We start from the raw sequence: 12,774 nt of genomic DNA on the forward strand, positions 1-12,774 counted from the left end.
GAACCGACCTTGATGTTAAAAAAAAAAAAAAAAAGAGGATGACTACCCCTCCCAACGAAACAGCCCCACTAGCCCCAATAAACAGGACCCACTCCCTCCAAGAAATACACTGCAACACACACCTGGGGATAGTGGGGCTGGAAGTGAGCCTCCTCCCTGCATGGTCGGTCCTCTTCCTCACGTTGCTCCAGCTCCTCCCCTTGTTGCTCCGTGCTACTCTGATTGGCTCGTAAGCAGCCAGGGGGGTGGGCCTCTATGTTGGTCTGATATTTTAGTGCTCCTCTTTTTGGGACATCGAGATAGATGAGAAAAGACAAAGGCAATAAGATTGTAAGAAGCTGTGGAGTTGGCAGCAACATTGGAAAAAGTGTAACCTTGGTTTAGGAACACATTGGTTTTCGACAACAATTAACAAAATATTTTACAAAGCGTTCTCCATCGCTGCCCCCACCCTCTGGAATTCTTTGCCCCATTCGCACCGTGTTTGCCCCGACCTTCCCAGTTTCAAAAAACAACAAAAAAACACCTCTTTAAATCTGTTTTTAATATCTAACTTTTATACCCGACTGCTGTGCCCCAATTTTACCCATGTTTTAGCTGTGTATAAATCAGGGGTCTCAAACTCAATTTACCTGGGGGCCACTGGAGCTAGGGTCTGGGCAAGGCTGGGCCGCATCAGGTTTTAAAAAAAAAACAAAAAAAAAAACGCATTTATTAAAAACAGAAAAATATACAAACTTTTTCAGTGCTTTGGTTCCAATTTTTTTTACAATAAAAGCTCTGATAAAACATTCCACTGTTCTCAAATATCTTAATTTGTATTTTTCTGCACAAAATAAGATGAAAAATAAATAAACAAATCAAGAATAAATCAGTAATAAATACATATAATAATAATAATAAAACGGCAAATAATAAAAACTTAAGAAACCACATATAGTTGGCGGGTAGACAAATTATTTTTTTCAGATTAAAATGAACAAAGCATTATTAGAGCCCTGTAGACATGACAAAACACGACTATAGTCACATTTATACTCTTTTTATTTACAACATATTGCGCAACTGCAGGGTCTTGAGACACATGCTAACTCGCAAACTAGAGAGCTAGCGACCTAAACGGTAGCCTTCAAGTTATTTCCTTTCAACTTAAATAGCCAAAAACTTACCACTTCCACACGGATAGGGAGGATAACTATTAACAGTTATTTAACCTTTAACATGAACATGAATCAAACGTAATAATTTTTTCTGGGTACATGATACCATACAGCATCCATATCAAACTTGCGCCGGCCGCATTAACATTAAACTTTCATATCAAGGCGGGGGCCTCAAACTAGTGTCCTGTGGGCCACATTTGGCCCACGGGCCGCGTGTTTGAGACCCCTGGTATAAATGAATGAATGTTGTATTTTAATGTATTTTTTACTCTGTTTACTTGCTTTTATTCAACTCCATTTTTTTCTGTAAAGTGTCTGAGTACTTTGAAAAGCGCTATACAAATAAAATTGTATTATTATTATTATTATTATTAAAATACGGCCTCTGTTTTTGTACACAGTCATCGTTATTGCACAAAATTGCATCTCACAAACTGTTTTATCATTTGGCACATTGAATTTTTTGTTGTTTGTTTATTCAGCCATCTTGGATCGCACACCCAACACCAAAGAAAGAATCGATGACTCAGTCTTGTCACGTTAATTAATTTGCTTATGTGAGTGCGTAAAGTGTCATCACAGGTTGACGTAGTTACTTTTTATTAAGTATGGCTGCAAAATAAGCCACCACAGGGCCAAAGAAAGTTGTAAGCTGACTGCTAATAGAACATATCACCCACCAGTGGACATAACCGACACTTACCCCACCATGTGTACCATGAGGATGATGTAGAAGACGATGAAAAGGTTGTGTGTATACCAGAAAATCTCATAGTTGTATATTCTGAAATAATCAAAATGAGAACCAATTACAAAGACAATATTTAAAGACAGCAGTAAACAAGATTTAGCGGCATGGAAAAAAAAAAGATGAATGAGAAACAGAGACGAGGGGGGGGGGGGAGCAACAAAAGAAGAAAGCGAGTTGAGTTTGTTCATGAACAGACGCACAGACTCCCAGCTCACAGCTCTTGAGTAAGCAGGACATCAGAGGTCAATATTAGAGGGGTCATTACACACAACGACCCCCTGGCCCATAAACACGACACACAATGAACATTGCCAAACTCTTGAGCCACCTCTTTCTATTCATCTTCTTTAGAAGCTTTGACCTTTGTTCTTTCATCTTTACTTTTTTATAAACAGTGCAATTAGTGCTATGCACGTACACGCAGGCTGGCTGTTCAACTCCGTATTAATGTACAGTTAGGTTAAGCTTAAGAAGATTTTTTTTTTTTCGATAGAAGTTACACAGTCGGCTGCACGGCTCAACAGCTAGGAGAAATGGTTCCACAAAAATGTTTAAAAATACTGTAATATGCATGCCACACCAGTAGGTGGTGAAGTCACTTTATAGTGAGACATTATGTATGTGACCAAGCAGAATTTATCCAAAAACATTTTCTGAATAAACATATCATTATACATAAAATAAAATGGAAAAATGTATAACTAGACAACGGAACCTCAGTTTTGTCATTAATTCCTTTCAAGGTCCATCAAAAACTGAGGCAAGTTTTCTGACAGGAAATAATGTAAATCTTATTAATCGGCTCCAGACACCCAAAATCATTAACAAAAACAACATTTCTACAGAATATTATTATGATTGTTATGTTGTTATTAACTCCGGTTTCCTCCCACATTCCAAAAACATGCTAGGTTAATTGGCGACTCCAAATCGTCCATAGGTATGAATGTGAGTGTGAATGGTTGTTTGTCTATATGTGCCCTGTGATTGGCTGGCCACCAGTCCAGGGTGTACCCCGCCTCTCGCCCGAAGACAGCTGGGATAGGCTCCAGCACCCCCTGTGACCCTCGTGAGGAAAAGCGGGAGAAAATGAATGCATGAATGAATGTTGTTATTATAGTGGCTTTTGGTAGATAATTCAAATTTCATAGTTCATATAGGAATATACAAATATATTTTAACTTTAATACATTCAGCCATTTTTACAGTATGCTTAATTTGGGCACAAATATGTACAATTTGCAAAAAAAAAAAAAATTTCTTGTATTCATGAACTAATTCAATCCCAGTTTTTTTTTCTAAAGCCGTCCCTCTCGGTAGCGGCCATTTTTGGTCAACCAATACTTCTCTACAAGAGAGGAGAAATATGATCTCAGGGAAGAAGTACATTTGAAACACTTCTATGCTAGGACTACGTTAAAAAGCCATAGCATTTCAGTATGTGGAATCAAACTATGGAATGGATTGAGTAAGACCCTCAAACAATGCACAATGATGAGCCAATTCAAGAAACAATACAAGCAGTTGATGTTTGCTAAATACAAGGATGAAGAGTCTTGAACCAGTCATGATGTGCTATATATATATCACTATATTGACACTTACTATGGTACCCATTATGTCATTGGATGCTCATATCACCTCATACTTCGGTATGTGACAAAAACAAAAATAATGAAAAAAAAATTAAAACTATATTAGGAAAACAGGAAGTGAACAAATGTAACAGTTACTGATTGTAAAAGTACCAGATGGAGGGGTAGGATTTAATAAGCTCTTCCTACTCCTTTTGGACATGTGGAACTGTGAACTGCAGTAAAATCTCCCTTCATTGCATAAGCTGGTGCAGGCTTTTAACTTCCTGGTTGCTGTGCAGCCTGGAATTCAATGGGAAAGATGCATGTTTGTTTTTACAACTTAAAACCGCACCAAACATGATCTCTTCTATTGTGCATTTGCATCATCACCTCTTCTTGCTTTTTGCACAAAAAATGGTAGCTGCCGAACCATGACGTGGCAAGGGATGACCTTATTTATTGCACATTTATAGTTGAAATGTCTTATTTTGTGGCACTATGGTATTATTGTTCTGGCACACGCAGCTGTTTTGGCCCCGTAGCGGGTTATTTAGCAGTCGCATTCAATAAGAAATGCACAAACAGTGAGTATGTTATTTGTACGGTGCTAAGTTTGAGCACTTGTTTTCATTGTACGCTTGTTGGAAACAGTACAACATTCCTATGTTCCACCATACTACCATTTTCTTTTTCTTTTTTTGCATATACTACCATTTTCAGTGGGGTTAATGTCTTCTTAAATGTCATGTTCATGTGGATAATTCAACATAGTTGGGTGGCATCAATCCCTCAGCCTCTCTTATCTATTGCCCTCCAGCCTTAAGTAGTCTGGAAATTCCTCTTGACCGCTCTTCATTTACTTACACACCACACACACAGGGAGTGACCCACTATGACCTGTGTCATGACAGCACCAAGAGTGGAACACTTAGCAGAGATATGCTCTGCAAGCATGTTCTCCTTATCATCTTCATCTTCCATTTCTCTTTTGCGCTTGCACACGGTGTGACTCCTCACCAACAAAGCAAAATAAAACAAAGACGGGAAGTGGAGACAGAGCCATGAGCTCGGAGACAAAGATAAGACATGCATTAAGATCAATCATGACTTGACCGTAACGCAATGTGGGTCTCAATTATTCCGATGTAGCTTTTTGGGTCTACTTCGAAAAGAGGGATTATGTGTGAAGAGCACTTACCGTACGCAGTAAGAGGAGGAAGTGAACATTAAGAAAAGGATGAGAACCAAGAGAACACCGGTGACTCCTGGAACTGAAAGTACATCAGAAAACCAGTCAGACATCTGTAAAGTGAATCTGAGTTTTATAGTCTTCTGTCTTACCAGTGGTTAGAATGATTCGCTTTGGGTCCTGTGGAGACATAAAAACATGAATATCACGTTAATATCATATCATTCACCAACAAGAAATTCCTTTTTAACACCGAAGTGAATTGATATGGATGCTGTATGGTATCATGTACCCAGAAAAAATTATTATTATTGACAGGGCTCGACAATAACGATGTTAATTACGATGTGCAAGTTAAAACAAAATTCGGGCAAGTAAAGCCAAATGTGGCCCGCAGGACACTAGTTTGAGGCCCCCGCCTTGATATGAAAGTTTAATGTTAGTATATGGATGCTGTATGGTATCATGTACCCAGAAAAAATTATTACGTTTGATTAATGTTCATGTTAAAGGTTAAATAACTGTTAATAGCTATCCTCCCTATCCGTGTGGAAGTGGTAAGTTTTTGGCTATTTAAGTTTAAAGGAAATAACTTGAAGGCTACCGTTTAGGTCGCTAGCGCTCTAGTTTGCGAGTTAGCATGTGTCTCAAGACCCTGCAGTTGCGCAATATGTTGTAAATAAAAGAGTATAAATGTGACTATAGTCGTGTTTTGTCATGTCTACAGGGCTCTAATAATGCTTTGTTCATTTTAATCTGAAAAAAATAATTTGTCTACCCACAAACTATATGTGGTTTCTTAAGTTTTTATTATTTGCCGTTTTATTATTATTATTATATTTATTTATTTATTACTGATTGATGGATTTTCTTGATTCTTGATTTGTTTATTCATTTTTCATCTTATTTTGTGCAGGAAAAATGTGTCTCAGACGTTTTTTGACCCTTTGTATTGAGTTGTGGGCTCCTATAGAGCAGCTACACACAATAACCCACATCGAAAACTTTTTAGATTTTCCAGAATCTGCACCTATTCCAGCTGCCAAAACAGTCTGTTTTAATTTATTCCACTTCACTGCGATTGTTCACATGCCCAAAGTGCTTCCAAACTATGAACCATATAAGGAAGTCCGCCTCTCTGTGATGTCACAAAGACACGGTTTTACCACGCCTTTTCAAACAGAGCATTTGGTTCCCAAACTTTTACTTTTAGGGCTCACTTCCAAATGCGCAAACCTCGTCGTCGTCTTATATTCGCATCAATAGCGGTGCAAAGGATAAGGAGGTTTCTCACCTCTCCTTTGTAGCGAGCAAAGTTAAGAGCAGGGAAGTCTTCCGAGTAGCTCCCACTGAAGTTGACGACATTCACCAGGTGGGCAGAAACGTGAATAACTACAGGAAGAAGAAGGACACAGCGTTATGCAAACAGCACACAAGGATCTTGCAGGCACCTCAGGACTTCACAAACATCCACATCTGAAGATAGCAGACACTCAAACACACACTCCTTTGTCCGTTGAATGGAAAGTCAGCAAAACGTCTTCCTGACTCATTTGTACACAATCACAAACACACGCATGCTCCCTGACATCATCGGCTAACCACGTAGCGCTCAACAGCTGATGGTATTAAGAGGGCGTAATCATAAGACACAAGGGTCCTTTTTCTCACACACACATCCTCTCCCACTCCCACGACCCCCCCCCCCCCTTTTCCTACCCCACACTCTTTCTTTGCTAAGTCCATGTCTCCTAACTCACAGTCCCCCCCTTCCTCATTGTCTTTTGTCTCACAACTTAGGAATTCTTCTATTAGAATGCAAGAACTTTGCCTTGAGGGAAATGCGTACATGTGTGTGTGTAATTGATGAAGCATATGGAATGGTGGCAGAAGATTTATAGATCATATCATGCTGAACACAACATGATTGTTCTTTGTTTTTAAATATACAGCATGCAAATGCCCATTAAGGCATTAACATAAATCTAATCTGCACCAAAATTAGTATGTTTTCTTCATGGAAATTGCATATCCTATATCCTCTTCCGGATTAACTCACTGAAAACAGCTGTCGTGAATTTTGTGAGAATAACATCGAATATTGCAAGTTGAGTGGTTAGCGCGCAGGTCTAACAGCTAGGAGACCCGAGTTTGATTCCACCCTCTTTGTGTGGAGTTTGCATGTTCTCCCCGTGCATGCGTGGGTTTTCTCCAGGTACTCCGGTTTCCTCCCACATTCCAAAAACATGCTAGGTTAATTAGTGACTCCAAATTGTCCATAGGTATGAATGTGAGTGTGAATGGTTGTTTGTCTATATGTGCCCTGTGATTGGCTGGCGACCAGCCTAGGGTGTACGCCACCTCTCGCCTGAAGACAGCACCCCCACGACCCTTGTGAGGATAAGCAGTTGAAAATGAATGAATTAATTAATATTGCAAGAAAAAAACTAAACGATGAATGAAAGTTTAGAAAATTAGGTTGTGGAAAAACAATACTGCTTACAACATCCATAAACCTCCTCTTTGGTCTTCCTCTACACCTACCTGGCAGCTCTAAACGCAGCATCCTCCTACCAATACCCTCTGATGTACTCCTTCCTGATCCTATCCATCCTGGTCACTCCCAACGTGAACCTCAGAATCCACATCTCTGCTACCTCCAGTTTTTAATAATAATTCATTCATTCATTTTCTACCACTTATACTCACAGGGGTCGCAGGGGTGCTGGAGCAGATCCCAGCTGTCTTTGGGCAAGAGGCGGACTGGTGGCCAATCACAGGGCACATATAGACAAACAACCATTCACACTCACATTCATACCTATGGACAATTTGGAGTCGCCAATTAACCTAGCATGTTTTTGGAATGGAGAAACTGGAGAAAATGCAAACTCAGAAGGTGGAATCGAACTCGGGTCTTCTAGCTGTGTGGCCTGCGCACTCGCTAACCACTCGGCCCATTTTAGTAGCATAGAGTTAAAATACTGGCGTAGATGTACTGGATTTCCAAAAGTTCAATAGCACTTTCAATTGAAGTCTTAAAAGTCCAGTTTAATTGCTCAAAACTCTTTGTTTGTCTTTCTCTATGAGTTCACAGAGGAGGAGAAACACAGCGTTGGGTTGCTTGTCCTCTTTTTTTTTTTTTTTTTTAAACAAAGTGTACCGTGATACTACAAAAACACAGGTGGATCAGGGTACTTCAGGACTTAAAAATCTAGTCAACCAACAAAGCTGCGAGGGGCTCCAGTGATGTCATGGGATGAGCGTATACATAGGAACACACACACACACACACACACACACACATATGCTGAAAACTGAGAACACACACCCAGCAGCTGGAGGGACATGCCTGTGATACTGCAGGAATGCTGAGCCAGCATGGATCCAGTTATCCACACACAAATGCACATGCACACTAAATAATCGGCATCATTTTTTGTTTGTGTTTTTTTTTGCATTTACCAGAGAAGATACAGATAGCAACCCCACAGGCCACGTGGAAGGTCTTGCTTTTGTCCAGCAGCCGCCGTGTTCTTCTGCTTGATACCTTGATAAAATGGGGGTTGAATGAGCAACAATACACAAAATATGTACTATATACACATATTTTTTGACGCCTCTCTGAATTAAACAGTTCATTAATCGGAGGTTGGCTTTACTGAACACAGACATTTACCCTTTTCTGTTCCGGCATGCACAAAGCAGAGTCCATGAAGACATGCTTGGATTAGTTCGCTATAGACCTCCTCCTCATCAAACAGACTTGGAATGAACAAAATTACAGATTAAGAGCCAGGTGTCCCGGCGGGAATGACACACAGTAAAAGTGCCGGGATTAGCCGAAACCGCATGTGTTTGATTGCCACTTGGATTCATTTTGTGCTCTGATGATGCTAAAACCGATCCAATGTAGGTGAACATACGCTAAAACGTGGGTGTCCAACTTTCATCAATGTTAGAAATACTTTGACAAAAAGAAATAAGCTATTTCTGTTTTGTTTCTACAACTGGCAACATTTAAATTGTACTCTATTTACTAAGCAGATCTTCATTTAAACAGTGTGACCAACATCTTCATGCTATTTTGTGGTAATTTCTGAAGAAAACATCAACATATCAAATTATTACCACAGACGGCCCTTGGGCCACACTTTGGGCACCCACGCTTGTTCAGCCTACTCTGTAAATACAGCGACAATTTCGCTAAATTGTAAAAACCAAACTCTTCAACGTATGAGATGTGTTATAAAGCGGTATTGTGTCGACAATCGTAGTATTAATGAAGCAAAACCTTAAGTAACTTTGATCAAATGTACAATTAGTACATCTTGGACATGAGGATGGTGGTAGCGGTTCAATTCCGAAGGAAAAAAACTGCCACGTGTCAGTCAGTGGCTGATGCTGGGAACACCAAGGTAGGTTGGATTGCAAGGTCTACAGTGTGTGTTAAGCACTTCATGCGTGGCTCCAATAACGCCTTATACATGCCACGTCCATATTACAGTATAATTATTCATTTTAGTGATGCCACAGTTCACAATAGGATTCTCGAGACACAGTTTTTTATGTCACATTTGATAACAAAAAATCTATGCAGCAAAATGTAAAGGCATAAAAGCTTCCTACCGTGTGTGTTCCTCTGACAAACGTGAGAAGGGAGCGACACATCGGCAACAGAACCAAACTGCAGTTCAGATTGAGCACAGACGCAGAGGCTCTGCTGATGCACAGTCCGAGCTGGAAGAAAACACACAGTTATGCTGGTTCCTAAAACCCCCGACAGTGAAATGTGATATAGACAGGTGACGCCACTGGATCTGAATTTTTACCCTGACCTAGCGTTTAAAGTCTAAGGCATCATTTTTTTCATGTTCTTTAATAAAATGTTGACTTTTTATATGTCCGTTTTGCTCAGCCCCATGCTACAAGTTCATGATTGGTGATGGTAATGGTTTTATTTCATTTGAACATGCATCAGATTACAATTGAGTGCATCCCATAATCAGTTCACAGTTCCACATGTCCAAAAGGAGTAGGAAGAAGCAAAGCTTATTAAATCCTACCCCTCCATCTGGTACTTTTACAATCAGTAACTGTTACATTTGTTCACTTCCTGCTTTCCAAATATAATTTAAGTTATTTTTTTTTTAATTTTTAAATTTTTATCCTAACATAATTTAAGTTTTTTTAATTTTAATTTTTAAATTTTTATCCTAACATAATTTAAGTTTTTTTAATTTTAATTTTAATTTTAATTTTAATTTTAATTTTAATTTTAATTTTAATTTTAATTTTAATTTTAATTTTAATTTTAATTTTAATTTTAATTTTAATCGTTGTGCATGGTTTGAGGGTCTTACTCAAGCCATTCCATAGTTTGATTCCACATACTGAAAAGCTATGGCTTTTTAACGTAGTCCTAGCATATAAGTGTTCCAAATTTTGTTCTTCAATTAAATTAATTAAATTAAAGATCAAAATATACCATACTGTTCGCAGAAGTAGAAGAAATTGTGTTTAGGGCTTCAATGAGTCAGGGTGGTCCTGCTCGTGTTTGTCCATCTGTTGGTTAGTTGACAGGCTACTACCTGATACATACTGGATGACAGATGGGTGATGCAACTAAAATAGTGGGGGTGGATTGCTCCATTAAAGCCACCCTGACCAAAACTATGATAATAAGGGAGTACGGGAATACAGACGAAATCATTAGAAAGGTCAGAGAAGAAATGGTCACACTAAAAAGATGGTTTGATGATGATGATGGTTTGTCCTTGAACCTAAGTAAAACTAAAATCATGCTATTTGGTAACAGCAGAAGGGACATGCACCAGCAAATACAAATAGATGGTGTAGACATTGAAAGGGTGAACAAAAATACATTTCTGGGGCTCACAATAGATGAAAATATGAGCTGGAATACTCATATTACAAATATACAACATAAGGTGGCCAGAAATATTTCAATATTGAACAATATCATACTTATTGTGTGGAAATATGGGCTAATAACTATAAAAGCAATCTTCACTCACTAAATGTACTGCAAAAAAGGTCAGTAAGGATAATTCATAATGCTAACATACTAACTAAGAGAACATACTAACTCCTTATTTCTAAAATCACAAATACTTGCTGATATAGTTCATCTTCAAACAGCTAAAGGCTAAAAATAACCAATTAGCCAAAAATGTCATCCAATACTTCTCTACAAGAGAGGAGAAATATGATCTCAGGGAAGAAGTACATTTGAAACACTTCTATGCTATTTAAAAATTAAAAATTTTAAAATAAAAAAAATAAAAAAATTAAAAAATAAAATTAAAAATTTTAAACTTAAAAAATTTAAAAATGTAAAAGAATTTTAAAAAATTAAAAAAAATTTAAAAATATTTAAAAGTTTTTTAAAAAAATTAAAAATTAAAAATTAAAAATTAAAAATTAAAAATTAAAAATTAAAAATTAAAAATTAAAAATTAAAAATTAAAAATTAAAAAAATTTAGATTTAAATTTTTTTAAATTTAAACATATATTAGGAAAGCAGGAAGTGAACAAATGTAACAGCTACTAATTGTAAAAGTACCAGATGGAGGGGTAGGATTTAATAAGCTTTGCTTCTTCCTACTCCTTTTGGACATGTGGAACTGTGAACTGTGAACTGATTATGGGATGCACTCAAATAAAACCATTACCATAAATTCTTATATCTGTATCTCTGTCCACATCTCCTTGACACATGAAGCACTTCAACCATGTGCTAATTAGTTTTTGGCAGTCTGGAGCGTACCGCAACTCTCATCAGCTTCCTTGTGATCTTGAACAGAATAAGTGAATAATCCACTTTTTGATGTTCATGATCTTCCATCAGTTTCTGTAACACCTATTTGTGGATCACCTGACCAGAGCGGCTGCACTGCAGTTTACCTCAAGTGGCACGCGAGGGATGTCAGCTGTGTAATCAGTAATTCAGGCTGTTGGCACGGCTTCCAATCATCCCGCACGTTTAAAGCCATTCTTTGCAACCTCTGAGCGCACCGCTGGTGCTGTCTCTTCTGATTAGAGCCCCTCAGATAACAAAACATTTTACCGAGTCTCATGCAGGTGCACAGATTAGAGACGGAGGAAACGAGGGTGGTGATTTGGTACAAAAAGTACAGAAATCCGGCCTGCTTTGGATTAAAAGTGAAGATGAACCCTTGTTTAAGTCTGTAGTCTGAGAACTCCTTCTCGTAAAGACTAAAGCTAAACCTCAAAGTGAGATAAGTGAATACCTAATTTGGACACACACACACACACACACAGACCTAAGCCCTGTGTCAAGGCATTCAGTCAAAGCCAGCGGCGTGCCCACGCTTGCCCCTCGCTCCCCCATGCTTCTCGCCGGTCAGGCTGCACATGAATAGCTCACACATGCTGCTTGCTGCCACATCTTATTTTTCCAGCCTTTTTATAATCCAACGAGGATTCCAGTTTGAAGTTACTGTTTTTATGTCAGAAAACAAGTAGGAGAAGGAAATTTAAAGTATTGCCTTATGTGCGATACATTTCACTTTTGAGCGGAATAATTGGTGTGCTGAAAATGCCGGTGGTAATTTTGACACCAAGAAAACACACATTGTCATGAACTTGTGACAACAATTACAGCAACACTCACATGGGCCACAAAGCATCAGATTCCTACCTCTGTGTGTGTGTGTGTATGAGATATGGACACACATGCTTCTCGCCGGTCAGGCTGCAACATAATGTCATAATGTTGTATGGTCATATCACCTCGTACTTCGGTACGGGACAAAAAATTACAAAATTAAAAAAAAAAAAAAAAACTTAAACCAGGGGTCTCAAACGCAATTTACTTGGGGGCCACTGGAGCTAGGGTCTGGGAGAGACTGGTTTTCCAAAAAAAAAAAACGCATTTATTAAAAACTGAAAAATGAATAAACTTTGCTTTGGTTTCGATTTTCTACAAGAAAAGCTCTGATAAAACATTCCACTGTTCTCAAATATCTTAATTTTTATTTTTCTACACAAAATAAGATGAAAAATAAACAAACAAATCAAGAATAAAGAAAATCAATCAATCAGTAATA

The 12,774-nt window shown here is 38.2% G+C and overlaps 1 protein-coding gene across 1 annotated transcript in view; it reads right to left on the bottom strand.

Annotated features, from left to right (window-relative positions):
* Nucleotides 1-12,774, bottom strand: part of LOC131134747 (NADPH oxidase 4) — a 34,115-nt gene that overhangs the window by 18,039 nt on the left and 3,302 nt on the right. Inside the window, exons 3-9 of the mRNA XM_058080326.1 lie at nt 9,310-9,420; nt 8,146-8,230; nt 5,975-6,072; nt 4,833-4,860; nt 4,690-4,762; nt 1,867-1,947; nt 123-282 (exon numbers count right to left, since the gene is read on the bottom strand). Coding sequence (XP_057936309.1) covers nt 123-282; nt 1,867-1,947; nt 4,690-4,762; nt 4,833-4,860; nt 5,975-6,072; nt 8,146-8,230; nt 9,310-9,420 — 636 coding nt within the window. The remainder of the gene's footprint in view (nt 1-122; nt 283-1,866; nt 1,948-4,689; nt 4,763-4,832; nt 4,861-5,974; nt 6,073-8,145; nt 8,231-9,309; nt 9,421-12,774) is intronic.

The sequence above is a fragment of the Doryrhamphus excisus genome, chromosome 8 (assembly GCF_030265055.1).
Source record: "Doryrhamphus excisus isolate RoL2022-K1 chromosome 8, RoL_Dexc_1.0, whole genome shotgun sequence".
In the NCBI taxonomy this organism is placed as follows: Eukaryota; Metazoa; Chordata; class Actinopteri; order Syngnathiformes; family Syngnathidae; genus Doryrhamphus; species Doryrhamphus excisus.